The sequence below is a fragment of the Vollenhovia emeryi genome, unplaced genomic scaffold (genome assembly GCF_000949405.1).
Source record: "Vollenhovia emeryi isolate VEMERY1.0 unplaced genomic scaffold, V.emery_V1.0 DF939129.1, whole genome shotgun sequence".
In the NCBI taxonomy this organism is placed as follows: Eukaryota; Metazoa; Arthropoda; class Insecta; order Hymenoptera; family Formicidae; genus Vollenhovia; species Vollenhovia emeryi.
This window is the reverse complement of record NW_011967237.1, coordinates 139852-163838: the sequence shown is the minus strand read 5'-3', so window position 1 is coordinate 163838 and position 23987 is coordinate 139852. Positions and strand designations below refer to the sequence as shown.

The window sequence follows — 23987 nt, the reverse complement described above, 5'->3', positions numbered from 1 at the left end:
TTATACACGCCCGCATTTCTGTTGTACGGCGTCTTTATTTGTCGCGGATTTCGAAGAAGTAATTTTTGGCATTTTGTGCCACACGCGAATATCCCCACACCCATAGAAAGAATTTCCGGATCCAATGCCATTACACTTGAACGTATCATAAAATAGGATCGATATAGCGCCAGTCAGATTTATTACAGAGAAAGGAATATTTTTATCGAAGGGGAGACCGCCGAGGGCATTGTGGTGTACAGATTCGCGGCATTACTGGGCATTACTAGGCATTTTTTGGGCATTAAGCCTTGCTGGGGCATTATAAAGATAAAATAAGATAAAACAAGATAAATAAGATAAAATTAGATAATAAGATAAGGCAATGCCCACTGGGCATTAGTGTACAAGATTTTTTGGTCAGCGCTTTCTCCATTGATTTTAATCTTAAATGAAAAATTCTAAAATCTGGAATAAAATGTTAGTACGCTGATAAAAAAAATATCTTAATCCAAAAAATATTACTTTACTCAAGAAAATTATTTATTAGGTGGCTCCTAATAGCTTATTAACTTCAATTTATAAAATAATAAACAAATTAAAGCATGCATTTCTTTAATTTAAGTATTTATTAAATGTAAAACAGTAGGTAATTAAAAATGTTTTTAATTTTACTTTAATTCTATAAAATGTTTACTAAGATAAAAAGTTTTACAGCGAAGAAAATTGGATTTCTTATTTAACAAAAACAATGATTTCATTTAATAAATAGTATTCTCTATCTCATAAAATCTTTAGTTGAATGCAGAAAATGTAATGATTTAAATTAATTTACTTAATATAATGCACAGATTTACTTGAAATTTGACATTTTTATTTATAAATATATAAACTTAGATTTATATAAGTTACTCTTGTCTCAATATATAGTAAGTAAATTTTTTTTAATTCGATAGAGGAGGATAAGAATTAGTGATTTTATTTTGATATTGTCTTAGTGTTATACTAAATGAGGTTGCGAGGAATATAAATGCGGCAAGAATATCTTTTGTCTCGGCAACAGAAATCCTTTCTGAGGGTGCACGTGACAATAGAATGTGTGCGTGCGCGCGTGTGCGTATCTGAGATCGATCTCCCAAAATCGTCTAATACATCTCGCGAATCCACGCTCGCATCACACGCACCGTCTCGCGCGGCGTTCATTATCGAGATTAAATTTCGATTTTCCCGTTTCGCGCCGGCGTACGATGAATTAACTTCGCCACGTCGTCTCGCAAATCTTATAAAGGGGATGAAGAATCAATGAAAGTCATATAAACGGCAGCGCGGGTTGACAGAGGTAGAAGGTAGATATAAATGACATTCAAAATTTTTGATTGTACAAAAATATATTTAGTATACTACCTTTCGTGAATTCCACAATTATTATATCAGGGGGACATAATACGAATGACATAAATTACATAATGTCGAGTTGGTTACGACGCCCGTCACGGATTGAGGGAGGTCCCAGGTTCGAATCCTGGCGGAGGTAATATTTTTCGCAATAAGGTTCCTTTGCGGTACGGAGAGGCGGGTATGGTATTGGATGCTAACTTTAGCATTTAAATAAAAAAAATTATTAGAGATCGTCCATCGATTAACGCGTGAATTTGCTGACGACAGTATTCCATCTAACGAAACTGTGTTATGTCCGAAAAGAAATCGGCGCACCAGACAGATGGAAAAAAAAACGGTATATGAATTCACATAATAAGATGTGCTCGGACCTACAAGGCGTTCCCGCGCGTTTGTCGTTTGATTTTATCTTTAGGGGATCTTGTTTAACTCTACTAAATCACATAAATGTCCCTTCCCATTTTTCTCCTCCCATTTCAATAGGAACATTCCAAAATTTCTGTCCCATCCGTTCGCCCTCCCGCGTGCGTCACTCCGTCAGGCTGTCACGTCAAAATTCAGGGTCCGCGACGGAGATTGCCCGCGTGAATTGAATTGCGCGGACGTGTAGGTGGAGAGGAGCCGACTTACTTGGGCGCCCCTTGATTCAGACGAGGCGGAAAATCGGGAAGCGCCGCGTCAGAAAAATAACTCCTAAACGAGGCGAATTCGACGTGAATTTTCAGAATGCTGCAATCGGCATGAATGGGGATTAATTGATGGCACCCTCCTCTCGCCCCCTTTCCCCCCCCCCCCCTGCCCGGGGCCGTCGTTCGTGCCTTTCCGTCGGGAGATTTTACAAATTTTCATTACACACAAGCCAGCCGGTACGGGGCGGCGAACGAATGGGAGGCCGGAAGCTCCGCGAGCGAAAAAGCATCGAGGACGCGCAATCTCGATTACTCGCGCCCGAGGACGGGCACAGCTTTACGGACAAACTCATTCCGGCATAACAAATTATTCGGGGAAACGGCGGGAATTGTGCAGAAGCGACTAACAAGAAAGTAATTTGGTGTCACTCGTTTTATGCGACGTCCCGAATTCTGCGGAAATTTCCGTGCAAACGCGGCGCGAAATTTACTCGCGGATTAATAAAGGAAATATGTTATGTATATGTGTGTGTGTGTACATGTATATATATTTGTAAGCTATAATGCTTAAATATTTAAATTCGGGTAATTTAGTTGCGATAATTAGAAACTCCATTTCGATAATTTGTATTCATTAAACTCCATCACATCGCGTTTCGATAATGTGGCGTAATTTTGTTAATTGTATTGTCTCCGATTGTGATTAAATATTATAGAAAACTTCAAACGAATTCTAACGGGTAAAATTGAAATGCAGAATACAATATCTAACATGCATGGCGTGACACTTGCGTGTAAATTTCTTTACTTATTGCAAATTATGTCTGCAAATTACTTCAGTCGAATTAATATCGTACTAAGTAAAAAATTACGAATTAAAAAATGTGCTCGGTGTTAAAAATTTCGTCGATTATTGATCTTGGAATTTCGGACGTCGAACGCCGAGCGTCGGTTCCGAGACATGACGTAGCGCCGTAAACACGTCGGTCGAAAACAGTCCATTCTCATTGTACGAAATCATTCACACGGCGACAGTCGAACGGGTTAGCAGCCCGCGCTGCTCCGCATATCGCGTTAAGGACCGTGTACATTGGAAGTAAGCAGTAAGAAGTAACAAAACCACAACCTTTACTTACAATTAGTGTAAAAGCTAAAGTACAGGCATAATTTTTTGAAATATTTATAGCACTGGTCGAACTGCGCTCTAATATATTCGCCGAGAGTAAGCGTCAGAGCTGAAGTAGGAGTAAGAAATGGAAATGATTCATTGCTTTACTCCTACTCTTACTTACGCCAGGCTTACTTCATCTGTTGTAGACGATCCTTTATCCTTGATACGCGCTCGCGAAAAGTACGGGAAGAAACCGCGATCGCTCTCTGTGAATAATTAGCGGGCGATATCGCGCGATCGTAGAATCCTCGCGATTCGCTATCGATGCTCGGTTAACCGGCAAGACAGATATTTACACACGAAATCTGTATGTCCAAAAATCAAAGCGCTATAGCTAACTTGAAATTACTTCTTCCTTGCAATAACAATGGGCGATAATTGTTTCTTCAAACGATGCTCGTATTCGCATACATCTCGCATCGTCGCGCGTTGAATCTCTCGTCGCCTCGAGCATAATTTGTTGGCTGCTTCCAAGTTGAAAGCGCGAGATAATACACAAAATATTGAATCGAGTACGATTTCTTACAGAGGCGAGAGAATTCTTTGATCGCGGAATTTCATACACTCGGATAAAAAAAAATACTATTTTACAAACAATAAAAAGTCGTTGAAAAATTGTTAGACTTATCCAGTACAACAATAAAATATTAAATCTGTTAATGGAAGATGACGTTGTATTTCTAAGTGTCTATACAAAGTTTATAAAAGTTAATAGTTGTCATCTTCCGGAGATGCCGTCGCGGGCAGCTTATTAAATCAGAAGCCGCCGGTGTAATATAATTTAAAAGTGTACCGTAAATAATATTCGAAGCGAAAAGAATAGTATTGAATGACGTGCCGCTCGTTAAGCTATCGTGCTGAAAATTACGCGACGCAAAATTGACGAAGCCAACTCGACGATGCAATCTAGAGTGTAGCCTTTGGTATCGGAATCCGTAGACGAACCGAAACATCGAGTTCATCGATACCCATGAATATTGATCGGTCGTCGATTAGAACGCCTTCCTCGCCCGAGGCGAGGGATCGTCTATGCGATCCGAGGAAGAAAAAGTTCGACGAGCCGTAACGAGCGCGATGGCGCGCTTCTTATAAATCTTTTTACAGCGCGTCCAGCAGGACCGCGTTAATTGGATGAAAGCGGCGGCGAAAATAACGGATTATTGAACGTATCGCGTGTATAATTTCGCGAAATCTCTTCAGGAACGAAAGGACGCCAAGAGGCAATTGAAATGATTTCGAGGTAAGCGGGAGCGTTTTCTCCGGCGCGACTTTGAAGTATAAATAGACTTAGCCGCGTAAAACGTTATCGTTTAGCTTTATTCATTTTACGAAAGCGACACTTGTACATCGTCGTTGTGGTAATCTCCTTCCTTTCTCTGCGGGAAGAAACGGATTTAGCCGTGTAAGGGTTCAATTATGTCCTTTCACGGAGTCAAGAAAGAATTCTTTAATATAAAAGCGCGATCGTAATTGCGGGCTTTCTTTGCGTCTATCGTCTTCCATGATTTTACTTTGAGTCCACAAATTAATCTTGAAAAGATTTCGCATTTAAAAGATATTTTACTTCTATTATATAAAATTATCACAACATTTTTGTAGAAGATATTTTAGTATTATCTCCTTATATTGCGCTCTTTTTGTCGCAACGTTTACTCACAGCTTTAATTAAAAGTGTAATCACGAAAACGCAGTTCGCATCATGCGAATAATCGTCGTCTCATAAAATATACTTACACTCAATAACTGCCGATCGGATATTCTCAATCGATCAGATATTTTTATCAGTCCGTGAAATATATATTCGCATTGTAAAACACCTAAATTACTGCGAAAAGTTGCAATCTCTCGAATAATTTCACCGATAAACGGCTCCTGCTTTTACACTATGTAAAGCATGATCTTTGTATTACTGCCTTCGAACAAATTACTTTTACGTGCTCACGTTTCGTTGAAATTTTTCTTCTCTCTCTCTCTCTCTCCCTCTCCTTTTCACTTACACGCATTTTTTCTCGCTTACACCGCTATGCGCTCATTCCGTGTGCCAAATCCATACTTATTCAACTCACGAGAACCGTTAATGAGAAATGGGCGTTTCTGAATTATTGAATAATCTCGAAGAGCACTCTACCGATAGCTTCTGCATTTAAGGCCGCGATAAAGAGACAAAAGTGCGCTAGGCAAACGGCACCATTGCGATCCTCGTGCGCGGCCACGTCGTTGTCGTTCCACCACCAACCCCCGAGAACGACCAATGGCTCTTAGATTCATGAAGTGCTCGAAATACACTTTGCAGTTCTTACACGTGGAAATATACGTACGTATGTACACGTGAGTGTGCGACCGACGATATAAGGCCGGGCGATAAGGCCGTTTCACTGCAGCGCTATCGCCGTCGTAACCGTTTTCGTAGGCTAGCACACGGCGACTTGTGTAAGTGATCCTCACGTACGATTGCTTCGCCGCACCGGCGAAGTAGGCGATAATAACGAGTACCCTATATAAACGGCAATTTTAACTAATTGCATTGTCGTTGACCCACACTTATTTCGTGACCCGCAAGTCCGTGCTTTTAAGATTCGATAAAGCACATTGAAGAATTTTTTACTTCTCTGTTACTTGATTTCTTCGCGCAACGACGTGTGGAATATATTAATATGTAACTTAAAAATTTATAGCTTGCAATCTCCGCGCGCGTGCTTTCCAATTTATTTTTTCAACCCCCCCACCCTGCCGGAAGTAACGGTTCGTATTAAAATGTTATCTAACGTAATAGCTATTTTATTAAATATTCTATCAAAAAAATAATGCCCTTTATTAATTTTCAATTTTATTCCCCGACAACAAAACACTCAAACAAGGTCTGAATACGTCGATGCATTGATATTTACACGCTGATAGGAAACGAACGATCGATAACGGGCGGCGAAAATTGTTTCCGCCAACTAATACACGCATACATGAGATGGTGTGTCCGCGAACCAAGTAATTAATTCATGGACGCGAGATAAAAATGGTTTATTAAATGCCACCCCGAATGATTTGTCGTTGGCATTCGGCCCGAGAACCTCGGTTGATGCGGTTAACGCGATGAACTGACCGAAATGTTGCAAGTCCCGTATTAAATTGCACGGCATGGCCGGGAAAAATAGGCAAATTGAGAGAGAAACGGCTTATTTTATTTTTAACCGCGGCTCGAATTGCGTTAGGTATAATAATAGCTGTCTCGCAGTTTTTAACACGGCTCGCACCGGTAACCTAATACGGATTACATTATTACAATGCACTGATTAAGTTACACGGCGAATTGCAACGCGCTAAAAAACAATTTTGCCAATTTTTCCTATTTCCATAACCAGTTCACTTTTTTGCGTCCGCAAACCGGATTATCATTCGCACCAATTCAAACGGAGATTCTATTCAGGTCTCGCGAGTTTTCATCATTGCATTATATTTTAATATTTAACAATAATGCACCTTTAATTATTACGGTTTTACTATAATTTAATGATTTCATACTTAGTTATGTAATAATTTATCAAATTATAATTTATAGTCGTAATTAAATCGACCCGGCAAATATATAAATAAAATTCTTGCTGTACGAGTATAACATGATTTTTATGGTCTACGGCACCAGTAGTATAATCGACTGTTATTTCTTTGCTGCAGGAGAGCCATCCTGACGAACCCTGACCTGCTGGCGAGCACGCCTTGGTACCGGTTGTTCGAGAATGACTTCTGGGGAACACCGCTGACGGAACGTGGCTCGCACGGCAGCTATCGACCGCTCTGCGTGGCCACCTTTCGTCTGAATCATTTTCTGGGCGGCCTCGAGCCCTGGGGCTACCATCTGGTAAACGTAGCGTTACACGCCGCCTGCACCGTTCTCGTGGTCAAGGTCGCCAGGAAGGTGAGCGATCCCCCTTTTCTCCAAGATATTATCTTGAATTTTATTACGCGACGTTGCAACGCCGCGTCGCACCGCGGACGGAATTAGACAATTTTGATCGCGTCAAACAGGGAAACGATTGTGTCGTGACAAATAGCGTATGGATTTTATGCCAAGGCGATAGAAAGGAGCTAACGGTGACACCTGTAGAGCGCATATCATACGGGAGTTTTGATAATATTCAGCGATACAGTGGCTGTCAGAAATAAAATCCTAAACGTCCGTCCGATACCGAAATACTATCGTTAACACCCGTGCTGTATGCCTCTTTCGGTATAAAGATCAGCGTGTCAGGAAGAATTGACGTAAAGTCCGGAGTCTATTTGAAACTCGTCAACACCCAACAAAGAGGAGCCAATCGTGAACAAATTTTACCTCCACTGCTTTTGTCTTTATTTTACGTGAATTGTCTGCCATCAAAGTAAGTGACAATTAATCAAGAAGGCGTCTGCTTATAAACTTGATTCTTCTTTCATCGATTATACCGCAGTCCTTGCTAGAAGACGTTTATTTGCACGGTTTTGTCGGGGAAAATTGGGAGGAAACGTAATTCGCTTCGCAGCTAAAAGTCGCGTTATGAATCCATCTAATTATGAAGTAATCCTAGATTCGCTTTATAACCGAAATAAAGCCACCGAAGGGATCCTTCTTATTTTATCTACGCGCCGGAGCACATCCTCAGAGAATTGTCGGCGGCAGAATTCAAATAACGAGGGAGAGCCCGTTTAACTTTGCCATAAGCCTGCCGCGCGGTTTTAATTTTACGACGTCACTTCGTTTTAGTTAGCTCGGGATTCCTGTTATTCCGGAAGGGGCGATGGGGCGGTCGTGAAAGGGAACTGTAATGGCGATTCGGCGTAACACGCGAACATCTCAAATAGAACTTCCGGATACGTCGGAGGGTCAAAAGAGCCGCGACGAGGTCCTATCATCCTAATGAGACTTTAATTTTACATCACCTCTTTCGTTGTGTTTAACTTTGCGAGTATTTAACTTCGGCGCGTTTTAATGACGTTCTGAAAAGTCACGTGAAGTACAACTTAATTACACGTGCAATAAATTACATCAAATTCAATTATAACAGTTATATCAATTTAAATCAAATTTAATTACGCGTATGCTAATTTAAACAAGGCTCGGCTGATGCGCTCCCTAAAGTGCATCGAACTTAATTATACTTTTATTAAATTATGTAAAAATATGTTGTTGATCAATTTGGTGCGTACACAGCGCCAATAAAGTTTCGTGCCAATTAGGAGCGAACCAGAAGTTTTCAGCAAAAAGTTTTCGAAAAAGATTTTTTTAATAATTAAACGAATACAGCGAAATTATTGGTGCCCGAGAGAGAGAGAGAATGAACAGATTCTAGCAGGATTAGGTTTGTTCCTCGATGTAACACGACGCAGGTAGCTTTTCCGCGAGCTGCCGTTTCCGGGAATAACTCGTTTATGGAGATGTTCTCGCTCGAACCGTATTATATGCGATATTAAACTGAAAGTGGTCTAATTTTCCGCGTAACTGAGATATTCGTTGGCGGTAACATGTGCTACGATACTTAAGGATACTCTCAAATTGGCAGTTTTCACGTGATTCGCCGTGTAGATGTGAAACAACAGAGAAACGCGACGCGGGAAAATGAGGAGATTCCGCCAGGAATAGGCTTAAGTTAAGACTCCATAAACGCGCTGAACTGCGGCAACGCGTGCGGCAACGAATCGCAAGATTTTAATTTCAACGCAGGCAGCTCGCGGCAAGCTCCTGATTGGTCGACTCGCATTGCCGCATGCGTTGCCGCACGCATTGCCGCATCTATGGAGTCTTACAGCGAATTCGGTTGCTTGTACTAGTGCGCACTGGGTGCACACTAAGGCTTGCTTATAGTCAGTTCTTATATTTCACTTTGTCTTAAACACATGTTTAAAGAGTATTTAGTAAAAAAGTGATCGATGTAAACGTCGTACAGACCATTTTTCCGGATAAGAAATATTGCAAGAGGTACTTAAGATGATCTTTAAATACAAGAATTGACTGTAAACAAGGCTTGGTGTGCACTTAGTGCGCGCTAGTGCAACCAACCGAATTCGCTATTAGCTTTATTCGCCGACATTCGTGACACACTCGTAGACGACGCGGTTGGTCTTCCGCGAGCTGGCGTTCTCCGAACTTATTTATGGAAATGCAGTTTTAATATTCGTACTGTTACTCGTTCGAACTACATTACACGTGATACTAAGCCGACATTGAGTGGTCTAACTTCCTGCGTAGCCGAGACGTTCGGTGATAATATTTATCGCGTAACTTAAGGATACTCACTTTGGCGGGCAGTATTTTCACGTCGATGCAGGCAGTATTTTCACGTGCACGGCCGAAAAGTCGCTCATATTTTATTTAAGGTGCGTATTCGCTGTAAAACATTCCACGAACTATGATGGCGAATTGTTCTCCCAAACCTTAACTCCATTCGCAAATAATGCGTGCAAAAAATTCGTGATTAACTCTCGGACACTCGCAAAAATCGGACACGGTCGACGTCAGTGTTGACTCTGGCCCACCTTTTGATTTTATCGCTCCTAGCAAACTTGTAACAAGCTGCTCGCAAATAGCAATCGGACAAATGAAAAATAACAATCAATCGCGAGTTCTTTATTAACAATTTGTAAGCTGTTGATAAACGCTTCGCGATCGGTTATTTTCTATTTGTTCAGTTGCTGTTTGCGAACAATTTGTTATACATAAGTCCATTCTAGTGGTAAGATCAAAAGGAAAACAACAAACTCAAAGTTTCAATGTTGCCGGGTCTGTGGCGGTCAGCGTCAAACGTAATATTAGTACACACACTAGCAAAGTCAAAAATTTCTATATTTGATAAAGGATTTTGTTGGCTTTCATACAATAGAAAATGAAAACTTTGGCCGATCGGACGAAGTCGTGAAATTAATTGAGTTTTGCAAACAAGAAGCTGCATGGGGCAATGTTAAATTGACAGATACATAGTATACTAAGAACAAAAATATATAATCAAGTCATAAATATGAAAACAAGACTACAAAAGGCACTGCAATCTTCCCTCTTTAAATCGGCAAGAAATTCTCAGGCCATTAGGTGTATCTTTTGCTTATTTAAAAATAACTTTTCTGCCATTAGCAAATGCATTTATAACGCATTAATATATGTGTTTTACCCAACCTTATTTATTTATATAAAATCACATACAAATATTTATATCCCTGCAATGCATGTTAATACTCAGCTGGTTATTTATGTAATTTTATACGATAATGTATTTCACATAATTTTATAAATAAATAAAGTTAAGTAAAACATGTATTATAAATGTATCCTGTTACATATGTACTGGTATAAACATGTATATTCTAAATATTGAAAGTGTATATAGGAATACTAAAAATATATTTCCCTGTTTTACCTTGTTTCTTTATAATTCTTAAAATGCAATTTTCTTATAGATAAATCTCATTAAAATGTTTTCTACATCATTTGTCCCATTTCCTTTTGTTCGCGAGTAACAAAGCGAAAACGAAAAATTGGCCGACTCTCAGGGATTGATTTTCACGTACCATATATCGCACGATAGAATATCAGGAATATCGCGCTGATTATTTTTTTGCACCTCAGACAGTCGACGATGACGTCGACGTAATGTGATGATATTCGGATTGACAGGCAATATTTTTACGTCGAGAATTCGTGTAAGGTCACCAGGGCAATTTTCAAATATTTCTCACGCAAAGTTCACTGTACACGTGACGGATTTCACGGCTATTGTCATATTTCGTATAGCAAATATGTCAGAGGTGAGCGCAGAATAGGCTTTTATATTGTTATATGGGAACCCAGAGTAGAATAATGACAGTTGATAACAACAATTTCATTGCGTCGCATCGCTCGCCCGCGCGAAATATATTCCCTTAGTCGAGAATAACACGTTACGCCCGGATGAGCGATCGGGTAGCGAGGATACTTGGCGCATTTCTTGGAATCGTGAAAATAAGCAGTAATATCCCAGTTGCGTACCGTTTTATAAGTTCATTAGCAACTGAAATCGTTTTAGCGCGTTATTATGAGCATGAGGAAGTGGCAAGTACGAGGAGCCGCGTTAATTTAATACACACAGCACTTTCCCGTGTAATGAAACTGTCGCGCTAATTAACTGCGTCTAAGTGTATTAATGAAAGTACTTCTCGTACTTCGAGAGCAGCGTTTTGAGTTATGCATGCTGTTAATATTTCTGGCGAGGCGTCTCGCCGCGCGAGGTGTTTCCTCCTTCTCGATTCCGATCGGTTTCCCTTCCGAGCCACTTCGTCGCCACCTTCGGTTTTCCGCTGGCGCGTCGAAAAAATATACGACATTTATACAATTTCCCTGCTCGGAATTCCGTCCGTCTCGCCGTATTCTCTATCCCCTTATTGCAAATGTGCATCGGATCGTATAATTTTCGAATAACCCTCGTCAATGACCGCTGCCGACGATTACCCAGCGTCGTGCATAAAACTGCAAATTGCATTCCTCCACGTCTTTACATATTTGACGTTCCTTTTTCATATCTCGACCGAAATATTTATCCGTGCGTCTCATTCCCTTTCCTTTCGTGTAAATAAACGTGATTGTCACATTTTACCTGTCGTTAATGTCCCAGTATTGAATTCGACGCGTCAATACATGTTACTTGTCACGACAAAATGTTATTACAGATAATTGTGTGATTCTCCATTAAACTCGTTCGCGAAATGAAAATGTAAATTCTAATTTTTAATATCTCCAGACGCTTGTTATCGCCGGCCGTTCGCCCGATAGGCAATTAAATCGAAGCTCCGATGAGGCGCGATCCTCGCGGCGGAGTGGAGTCAATTAACGTCGGAGTTAATTTGCCCCACTCCCCGTCACTCAGCGGATCACCTCGCAAGACATTTACATATGTACCTTACGAGATATCCGCAATTACACTCCGCAGGTTCTACCAGGAAGGAGCAATCTCGCGCACGCGATCACGGGTTTCCTGTTTGCGGTCCATCCCATTCACAGTGAGGCTGTGGCCGGTATAGTCGGACGTGCCGACCTTCTTGCCTGTTTCCTGACCTTGACATCTTTCCTGACGTACTCGGCCCATTGTAATCGCACGAGATCGCCGTTTCCCCTGCTGCTGGCCCTGGTGTCGTCGACGCTGGCCACCCTCGCCAAGGAAACGGGCATATCGTCCCTGGCCCTCTGCCTTCTGTGGGAACTTTGCCGAGGCGAGCCAAGTCGAAAGGTAAGTGGCACGATATTATCTAGTTCAGCAGTATCGAGTATTTCCATTGTACTGTGCCGGATTTGCGACAGCTGAGTCAGGATGTCGCGGGCGAGATATCAAGTAATTTGGGATTCATTAGAAATGTGAAATTGCCTCGACAAAAAGTTACGAGTCTCGCCCGTCCGAGTTCTTTCAATGCTTAATGGATTCGCTCTGATTTACATACAACCGCGGATTATCGTCGCGCTAATTGCAAGAGAATGGCGGATTCAAGCAAATATCAGTAAGGTTTTATACGTCGTTATGCTTCGCTCGCAGTGATGTAACTGTACAACATGTGATACATGACGTATGCGTACAAGATATTACAAGGGGGTAGCCACTGGCTGAAATGTTGTCCCACCGATTACACGATTTCATCCGATTACAAATAATCTCGTCTAATCGCAAATAATTTTCTTATATGCGCGTGTAAAAATATGTAACGTTGTTACACCTCAAAGAGCTGTTAGATTTTCTCAAAATATTTTTCTTATTTTACTAAGTGTTTGCTCGCAGAGGTAATTTCAGTTAAGATTGTAGCATTCGGTCACGTGTTTCCTTGCATCCCACTTTTCCCACTAGTCTAACCGTGGTCTTAACGAAAAGTAATTTTGCATCTGTATTTACTGTTTACTGTTCCAAAGTTGCGCGCAAAAGTGTATCCACGTTTCAACTCGCTGTTGTTCCAACGATCTTATTATATCATTATATTATTATTATACTATTCGATAAAATAAGTAAATTTTGGGGGAAAATGAAAACAGGCTGAGAAAATGTTCAAATTTAACGTTTATTGTCTAACAAGTGAAGAAACTTGAAAATTAAGACGAGACGATTACACGGGGAATTGGTGAGGATTTCATTACGGTTTCGGGGACGCTGTCCCACGATTACACGAAGTGGTTGCCCTCTTGAGATATTAAGTAAGCGGGTTCAAAGGCGTCAAGAACATAGGCACGGATAACGGTATCTCTAACTACACACGGCGGAACTATCCGGGGTAGAACGGGATTTCGCGAATCGATATCAGTTTGCGGACGCGCCGCACGATTTCCGCGATTGCCACGCGCGAGAACGCCGCGTCGTCGTTTATCCGCGCGTCTCGTTTCGTGGAGCGTGAAAGTTTCGACAGGGAAACAAGGCGGAAGACAGGCACGCCGCGCGCGCACGTACGGACTCGGGGAAGCGTGTAACCGATAACGCAGTGCCGTTGCAATGCGCCGCATCTTGCCTGCATCCTGGCGTAGACAGCGAACTGATGCGCGCACACGCGGTAAGCCGCCCTTTCTCCAGCCTCCGCGTTTAGGCGCCTACTGTCGTCACTCACACCCTACCCTACCCCTGCCGTTCCCGCCGCGCGCGATCCCCAAAACCCTATACGCCGTTCGCCATCTCCTTTCGCGCGCGGCGCATCCGGATGCGCTGGATGCACCGGACGCCTCGCGTGATGCATGACGTGCGCCCGTTTCTCCCCCTATCTGCGCCGCGGCTGGAGGGGTGCCAAGAGGATCGCTCGCATTTTCCGACGCCCCTCCGAGCGACTCTGAAGGCTTCTACACGTCCCTTTCGTTCTTTTCGTTCTTTGCTCTCCTCCTTCCCCCTTCTCACCCCCCCCCCATTTATATTTCTCCTCTTATTATATTTCCCTCTCGTCCGCACTGCTCGCGCCGTCGACTGCATCCCTCATGCGGCTTCCTCCGCTTTTTCGCCCGACTCGAGGTATCCACCGTCGAGCGTAAACCGTTTCGCGCAGTTTCCCCCATGAAAAAAAACCCCCGCGGTCGAGTGCGATACATGCTTCAATGGCGGATTAAACGGCCGGCAGAGGTCGTTTTTTGAGACCTGGAAATTTTTTGATCGTACATTTTTCCTGCCAAATTTACAAGTTCAATAAAATTGCTTGTAACCCTTTTAATTGCTGTCCCTTATGGTGACAAAATTTGATGTGGCGCGACACACGATTGTCGAAAGATCGCAGTTCTTTTCGCGCGAGTAACAAGATCCAAAACGGAAGTGTCCCGCTATTCGACAGCGGAAAACGTCACCGGCGTTAGCAATGGTACTTACTCTTCCTCGTTTTCTGCCCGCTTTGTCCGGCCGCGCGGAAATATGCGTGGAACGGCGGTAGAGCTGCAGCCGGGATCCGGCGAGACAAACGAGACGTGACGTTCGGCAGATGAGAACTAGAAGCGGGATGGACGCGGAAAGCGTGCGAAGGGCGGAGGGCGGAAATTTATTAAGTTACGATCGAACTGTCCGGAACGATCGCGAAGTAATTGGAAAAATCTGGTTTTCAGATTATCGATTCAGCGAGAGTATCGAACAGCCCGGCTGGGTATCCCCTCCGTGAAATATCGCCGCGACGTTAAATCCGGCTCTGTGACGTTTGTTTCCTTTTGGATGCTTCGTTGGCCGGTTTCACCGGAGATAAAACAATATCGTCGCGAAACAGAAAATCCGCGATAAGTGATGGAATTACGGCAATTATGGCGCAGCCTCGGTAATCTAAACTAACTCCAGTATATCCGGACGCGAGAGCGTATTCGGATTATCGAAACATTTGGAATTTAAATGCGCGATTACGTTTCTTCTGGTTTTTTTTATACGCAAGTTACAGCGGCATTTAAATTTGATGCAAACCAACGGCGAATTTACCGCGTTTGATATAATTTATTTGTGTAGAATGTGACACGAGCGTTTTTTTTATTGTTTATTAAATCACGGAACGAACGTTCGGGCAGTACGATCTGTTATGCGGAATAAAGAAAATGTAATTCGTCACCGGAAACTTTCCAGACGTTTAACGATCGATTCCCCGGGACGACCGTCGCTGAATAAATTAACATTTAACCGTGTAATATTGCACTGTCTTCGCGAAACATGCGGAGTGCCTTATTGTACGTAATACGGATAATTGTCGCTGTCACAGAAAGTCTTTATAGCAAAAGTTTCGGCGTGCGGAATTAGCGGTTACGGAGCCACTGGCGCCGCGCGGATGCAGCCGCCCCGCCGCGCCGCGTCGCGCCACGCCGTAACCCGCCTCGCATCGTCCGGAAAATTACATCTTACGGCTGTAACGAACTTGGCGGAAGTTTGCACGGAGCGCGACGTATCGTTCGTTTATTAAGGCGAGCTTTAAACTATTCACGGCCGTGCCTCGACAAATCTTGCCGTGTAGCGTCTCCTCTCTTTTGCGACGCTCGAACTCGCGGCGCGGCAAGAAACTTCGGAATAATACAAAATTGGAATAGAGAAAGGGAGGAGCGGAGTCGAACAGAGAAAGGGTAATGCGAAGTAATAAGGCGTACCGGAAGCAACGTGCAGTAAAATGCGCGCGAGCGCGCGCGACACCGTCCTTAAACACGACGACGTGGCATTCAATTTCGCGTCAGCTAACTTTTTTAACGAACTTTGTGGCACACTTTGCGCCAGTTCCCATTCCAGTCCGAGATACGAGACGAGTGTCTCGGCACACGGCGAAGAGTGTAATCGTGCTTAACGTGAATTATAAATTCACCGCAAACTATTATTTCACCCTGATCCGACTGTCTGTGTAACTTTCGAATCGCATTTCCAGCCGCGGTTACTGCGGACGGAAATTTCATCAAGACTCTTCGCGCACACGAATTTCGTATATAGTTCAATATAATCTAATAATATAATTTAGAGACCGTGTTCTGTGATATTTTCCATTTTCCGTGGGTTTACAATAATAAATCTCTGTTATCTAATACGCGCCGCGTCCATCTATCGAATGAGTGTATCGATTATTTATTAAATGACCAATACGCGGCCCCTACAGTCATTCAGATCACGTCTTTCAATCTTGCTGTAATTTCCCAATTGATTTTTCGAACCTTTTCTCCATGCTTTATTGCTTCATTGTACGGCTCGATGATATTGTATAATTATCATATTACTCAGTTTGTTACAGGTATGAATTTTTGTGATTTGTTTTCGTTGTAATTATTTTATTAAGCAATGTTCGTGCAGAGTTATTGCAAGGGGATAACCACTGGCTAAAATGTTGTCCCACCGATTACACGATTTCATTTGATTTCATATGATTTCATACGATTTCATCAGATTACAAACAATCTCATCTAATTGCAAATCATTTTCTTATACGCACGTTTAAAAATATGTAACGTTGTTACACCGCAAAGAGCTGTTAGATTTCCTCAAAATATATTTTTCTTACTTTACTAAGAAGTATTTGCTTGTAGAGGTAATTTCAATTAGGATTGTAGTATTCGGTCACGTGTTTCCTTGCTTCCCACTTTTCCCACTAAGTCTAACCGTGGTCTTAACGAAAAGTAATGTTGTATCTGTATTTACTGTTTACTGTTCCAAATTTGCGCGCAAAGGTGTATCAACGTTTGAACTTGCTGTTATTCCAACAATATTATTATATTATTAGTATATTATTCACTAAAAGGAGTAAATTTTTTTAGGAAATGAAAACAGGCTGAGAAAATGTTGAAATTTAATGTTTATTGCCTAACGAGTGAAGAAACTTGAAAATTAAGACGAAACGATTACACGGGGATTTCGTAAGGATTTCATAATGATTTCGGAGACACTGTCCCACGATTACACGAAGTGGTTACCTCCTTGAGTTATTGTATATGATTTCAGATTACTTGATAAGGGTCCAAATCTGAGACCGAAACGTTGTAACGTGTTTTGCTTTTTAAGATAAAAACATTGGCCAGTGTAGGTCGTTAAAATTGGATGTCGTTGCTTTTTAACTACTGGCGATATAAAATTTATCTGTGAATCTTTTTTTAAATCTTTAGATAAATCCAAGACGGTCTCGAATATAAGATTCGACTATAAATACCGGCCCAAGTGATTAAAATTATTTTCGCTTTACGATCTCGCTGGAAAACCGGATTTTCCGTAACGTAAAGAACCAGCGTTCCGCCAATCTTAAATAAACATTTCGCTTGTCCACCGCGAACGATGAAGGGCGCAGGGCGCGGCAAAGCGGCCGTTATCCCTTCGCGTTTCGTCAACACGAGCATTGTATAGCGAGACCCCGTCTTGTTCACCGATTCGTCGGACAAGCGATTTTCTCCTTTCCATCCGACCGAAACTACCTTCCGGTCGGATGCAATGCCGCGTTCACCGAAGCAAACATCGCCCCGGCAACCTGTGAAGACTTTTCCAATTCGCCCCTTTTCCCTTTCTGCTTATTCATGAGAAAAAAAGAGCACGTAACAATACGAAAACAACACCGTATAGCCGATGAACTGACAACGGGAATGCCGTCGCGTTCGCGTTATTACAGTATCATATTTCCCGAGATACCTCGTAATGCATTTCTGCACTACTTTTATTTCCGTATACGTGTAGTCGTGTCACGCTCGCGCACGTGTGTCGCGACACAGAGCGCGCGCTCGCATGCCATCTCGTAGTTACGTGTTTTAAATCTATGACGCCTATTCTCTTTATTACGGCGGAAAAAGTGTGCTACGAAGCGACTCTCAAACAGCTGTAAAAATCTATCTGGAGAAACCTACTCCGGTTTTATATTATGTGTATGTATATGTAATTCAGTTAAAATCTATAATTGAATCGTGTACTGCTGAAACACCCCAAGTCATCACACAGCAAAGTATATCTGAGACTCGAATCAAATACAACCCAATCTCTTTAAAAGTCAATCAGTGGATTATCACTGAAAACAGTCAATAGTCACTGATTTACAGTAGTATACAGCCTTGGCCAAAAGTACTTGCCACCCCCCTCAATTCTTAGAAATGTAACTTCTTTTGACTCTAACCAACTATTTCGTTATTGTTACGTGTCGGCAATAAATATTTCCCTTTTCGTCAACTGGTGTTGTTTATTTCTGAATGTAAAATAATTTAAAGTTACTGAAGTTTTTCACATAGGTGGCAAAAATTTTTGGCCAAGACTGTACTTGTAACTACAAATCCGTGACTAATCACTGTCTTCGGTGATAATCCACCGATTGACTTTTCGAGAGATGATATCTCTGAGAATTTATAGATATCTTTCCGATATATTTTAAGCGACGAAACTTAAATGTTTGATTCCAGCGGTCGCAAGTCCCACTAGAGATGAAGCGTAGTTTCTTACACCTGTCTGTCGCGTGCGCGGCGCGTTTGACCCAGTTTAAACCGAACTCCGGGCACGTCGAGCTATACGAGTAACGCCATACCCGTCGTCCGTTGAATTTCAGGGCAACTGCGGCTTCACCCGGGGCCGGAGCGTCGGCATTCTGTCGGGCGGCCTCGCGCTCCTCGCGCTGGGCCGGCTGAGGCTCGCGGGCAGCAGGCCGGAGTTCGCGAGCGCTGACAATCCGGCGGCGCGGCATCCGTCGCGGCTGACGCGCGGCCTGACGTTCCTGTATCTGCCGGCGGCCAGCGCGAGAATGCTGCTCTGCCCGAGCACGCTGAGCTTCGACTGGTCGATGGACGCCGTGCCGCGCATAACGAGCCCGCTGGACCCGCGGAATCTGGAATCCGTGTGCCTGTACGCCGTCCTGATCGGCGCGACGTTCTGGGCCGTCAGGGGTCTGCGACGGCCGCCGCTCCAGCAGGCGTATCCACGCTCGGCGTCGTCCAGGTGTCCCGTGTGCGCCGGCAGACGTGCCGGCGGCTGCCACACGGACGGCTGCCGGGCGGCCAACAACAACAACAACAGTCCGCTCGGCGATTGTCACTGTGCCAAGAGGGCGAACGGCTACGGCGGCGCGAACGGCATCAACGTCGGCGGCAGCGGCGGCGGCCGGCAAACCGCGGCCACCGCCGTCGCCGTCTCCCTGGGCTTCCTCGTGCTCCCGTTCCTGCCGGCGAGCAATCTCTTCTTCTACGTGGGCTTCGTTCTAGCCGAGAGGATACTGTACCTGCCCAGCGTGGGGGCCTGTCTGGCGGTCGGCGCCGCGGTATCTGGCTGCTACCGGATAGCGAGGCGAAACGGCTCCAGGACGCGCGGCAGAGCGGTGCTGCTGGGGACCGCGATCCTCATCGGCGTCATGTCGGCGAAAACGCTCGTGAGGAATGCCGACTGGAGGGACGAGGAGAGCTTGTACAGGTCCGCGCTGCACGTCAATCCTCCGAAAGGTAAGCGACTCCCTCATCCAAGTTTAAGGGGATGCTGGAGTGATTCTGCACTTTCGCACCTTTTGCACTTAAAACTGTCTGTTTCGTGGAAAGATTTGTGTAATACACAAATTAAATGGCACGTGTACAGATGATCGAAAGCAGCTTGCTATTCCGGCTAGATTAAAGAACAATATGACATCACTGACACTAAGTTTGTAAGTCTAATAAAAAATAATAGTGAGCAACACACATATTACATGTACTGTATGTATGTGTTGCTCACTATTATTTCTTATTAGACTTACAAACTTAGTTTCAGTGATGCCATATTGTTCTTTCATTTGGCCGGAATAGCAAGCTGCTTTCGATCTATAGACGTAAGCCATTTAATTTATATATTTCACAAATGATTCCGCGAACTGACAGTTTTTAGGTTAGAAAGGTGCAAAAGTGCAGAATCACTCCAGCATCCCCTTAAGGTACAAATATGTATTCGTACGTACAGTACCGGCCAAGAGTATGTCACCTCTAGGTTTTCTTAAAGCCTGTTTTATCCAGTTCGTTCTGGTACTTTGAACATTTGCTTTTACTTTATCTTCGGTAGGCTGCTAATCTTGCCGAAGGAAACCTCCCAGCTGGAGGGCTGTACCCCCTAAAGGGGTATGTGTGGCAAGATACTCTCGGTAGTTGCCACTTCCCTTCGGGAGATTCCGTGGACTTCAACTCGGATCTTTTCGTTCATTTGTTTACTAAGCAGCGCACATTTCTCTGCGCCACACTCGCCAGTTAAAAATTAGTTATGCTCAAAAAATCGAAAGGTGATGTATTATTGGCCGGTACTGTACATACGTATGATGTATGCACGTTTGTATGTACATCTCGTCTATGTTGAGTATTAGAGAAAAAGAAAAAGTCGGCGATTAAAGAAGAAGAGATATCAAAGTGCATCCGACGGTTTCATCGAGTAGAGTAGCTACTTCCGCTTTTCGCTGAATAACTTTCTTTTTTTTCTCTCTAAACGACAGCCCGAGCGTGCATCGCGGGACGCGCCGTCGTCTCTATATCTCGCGAGGTATCGTCGCCGCCGATGACATTTTTATCAGCTGCGACCATTCCACCGTTGACTACGAGCCCTTAAATGCATACAATATCCATGAGAACGTCACTCTTTATAATACACGGGGAGTCATAAAAAAAAGGGGAGGCGAACAAGCGGTGTCCCGTGCGTTGCCGCCTCGCCGGACGGATTAAAGACATAAAGATAGTAAAACGTGCCGCGCGCGCGTTAATAATAAAAAGCCATTGCGCGTTGATCGAAGCCCGATAGGCGCGTCACCGCGGCGAAATATACGACCATGTAAAAGTGAATTTTCCCTGCCAGCCGACGGAGCCCGGCGGGTATCGCGCCGCCGCCTGTTTTCTCGTTATAACGCCCGAGCCATTGTGGCACACCGACGGGCGTGTGTTATCCCGTCTGTTCATCTTACACCACGGACGCGGCGCAACTACGCGCCTACCACGTCCATAAAATCATCGGAAAGATGTATACGCGGCATGCAAGGAGAAAAACAAGTCCGACCCGTCTCTTTTTCTGCCTCTGCTCCGCGCTCGCTCGCTTTGTCTTCCTCCTTTTTCCCCCTTTTCCACGATTTCTCGGGTCTTATATATTCTGACGGGAGTTAACATATATTTTTTGACTCGCAGACTTGCAAAAAAATGCTGATTTTTATATGCAGAATTGAGGAGTTTTCTTCTCTAAAAGAGAAATAACCATTTTTAAATCATTTTAATCGTGAGCTCCGGGAGGTAATTTTATCCGAAATATTTAGAAATAAATACATTAGGCCGGTTCTGCATTGGTAGTACCGCAAGGGTCGTAGACTGGTTCTAGTTCGACGTTGATTGGCCGAATCTACGATACGGCCTTAGGATCTTTACTGTACGTATCTTAAGTTATTTTCAAAAAGATTTGCCCGAGTGGTCTTTATTTTCAAATAAAAGCTATACAATTTTCTAATTTGAACGGACACTCCCAATAAATTCTTTCTAATAAACGACAATTACCGTATGTCTTAGAATATTCTGCACGCGCGATTGCTCGACGCACTGAAAGATTAACTGTCTCTCTCCCCCGGCTTCTTCCGGCTCTGCATATCTCTCATATTTTTAATCTATCTGACGGAAACATCTTATGCGCGCCAACATATACGCGCGTTAAGAGCATACGCGAGTTTCTCGTTTCTTCTCATCCGTCGCGCTCCCTCCCTTTAATGCACCCTTCTAATCCGTCCCGACCTTTTTTCACCTTTTATCCACTTTCATACGGCGCTTATCCTCCACGGTGTACTTTTTCGTAATTATTTTAACTTACAGTCCCGCGAACGTAACTGCTACGTCCGGCTTCTCTCTCGCCGGCGAGAATTTTTGCTTCGTTTCTGTAACGCGTTTCATCCGCGCGATACAACGCGAGTATATTGCCGGAGAGACGCAACGGGTTCCTGCCGTATTAATTTGACCTCTTCCACGACTGTTGCCGCCTATATTCTCGCTGTTATACACATATATATATATATTCTATATATTGAAAGCAATTTCGCAACATTTTCCTATTACGTATATTAAAAAGTGCCCGGAAAGTACAAACGGTATGATCCTTTTGCGAATAAATTTACAAGGGAGAAACAGGTGGATATTCGGTTTTTAAACTCGATACACAGAGTGCATCGGCCATATAAGTTACCCGATTCTTCCTTCACATGCGTACTACCCCCGGGGCGCCATCCGTCTTTGCCACTTTTTACACTCTATTCGCTCCATTTACTTTCGCGATAATCTAACGATTGATTGCGCGATTTAATCTACCGGACAGTAGTTCGTATTAATTGTGCCGCACATCAGCGCCGCGCATCTGTTCCACGTCATCGGCCGCGTTACGTTATTTTAAGATTATCTCACTCGGCGCTTTTATTATTTATGCACTCTCTCGCGCGTTCTAAAGTCGCGGGCCTCGTCAACTTTTATCGCTTCGATGTATGTCGGGACGAAACCTAATAATTTTACAACGAAATTAACGCAGAGGTCATTAATAATCATTAATAATTGTTCATATTAATATGTTTAGAACAAAGTCCCCTATTATGAGATAAGCTCCTAATATAAGGTAGCAGGGTTTTTGTTAAATTAATAGGCACCATCTATTGGCTTCATCGCGAATTTATGGCCCTTGGAGTGAACCCGTTTAGTGGAAAATTCACTGTTAGATCGCGTAAGCGTTGTGAATAAAGATTTGCCATTACGTTTGAATGTTGGAAACCTGCTATCTCACTCGGTGCTTTTATTATTTACGCACGCTCTCGCGGCGAGCGTTCTAAAGTCGCGGACCTCGTCAACTTTTATCGCTTCGATGTATGTCGAGATGAAATCTAATAATTTTACAACGAAATTAACGCAGAGGTCATTAATAATCATTAACAATTATTCATATTAATATGTATAGAGCAAAGCCCCCTATTATGAGATAAGCTTCTAATATAAGACAGCAGGAGATTTTGCTAAATTAATAGGCATCATCCATTGGTTTCATCGCGAATTTCTTGCCCTTGGAGTGAAATCCGTTTAGCGGAAAATTCACTGTTAAATCGCGTAAGCGTCGTGAATAAAGATTTGCGATTAAATTTGTATGTTGGAGACCTGCTGTCTCATATTAGAAGCCTATCTCATAATAGAGGACTTTCCTCTCAATGTGGAGAAGTTGGATTTTCTCACGACGACGTTTCCGACGTAATTTCTGCCCCGAGAAGTCCGTCTCGGGTTTTGGCGTGATAAATGAAAGAGAAATGAAAGACTGCTGTACACGCTTATCAAATTCTGGCCAAGAAAGCTCGCTTCTGTGTCCCCACATTTTTTTAAATTAACAATCCCGGAGCTGCTCATCTCGATTCCGCGACCCGGCATTTGCCCGTCGCTCTCGCGAGACAATCTCGTCTCCACTCTCGGGATGCCCTCCCATTCCCACCTAATCTCCATCCATTTTTTTTTAATGTTCCCGCAAAGGGGAACGGGTGGTGGACGGGGATCCGCGAGCGAGCGAGAGGGAGCGGATGGAGGCGGCGCGGAACGCAGAGCGGACGGTCACGCGAGCTGACGCCGACGCAACGCGCTACTACCGGCGCCGGCAGCGACGTCGCAGCGCGTTTTAATTGCGCCGACAGAAATTGCGTGTTACCGTGTTAACAGGCTCTGCTGCGCTACGAGAAATAAATTTACATTTTGTTGGTTCAGAGGTCGGTCGCGCCGACGCGCTCGCACCACTCGCGCATTCGCCGGACGATGCGTCCGTGCCCGTTCTCGTTCCTTCCGCAGGCCCTTCCATCCCTTCCTGTTCAACAGCCTGCACCTCGCAACCGCGTACGTTCTTCTTTCCGCGCCGCCGAGGCCGCGGAGTCGCTCCGCCGTCGGGTCGACGTCTACTCTCGTTCATTCAACATGTGTA

General features: G+C 43.6%; 1 protein-coding gene across 1 annotated transcript in view; it reads left to right on the top strand.

The window, feature by feature from the left end:
• Positions 1–23987, top strand: part of LOC105568493 (transmembrane and TPR repeat-containing protein CG4341) — a 255869-nt gene that overhangs the window by 132141 nt on the left and 99741 nt on the right. Inside the window, exons 2-4 of the mRNA XM_012024205.1 lie at positions 6847–7087; positions 12099–12395; positions 18631–19513. Coding sequence (XP_011879595.1) covers positions 6847–7087; positions 12099–12395; positions 18631–19513 — 1421 coding nt within the window. The remainder of the gene's footprint in view (positions 1–6846; positions 7088–12098; positions 12396–18630; positions 19514–23987) is intronic.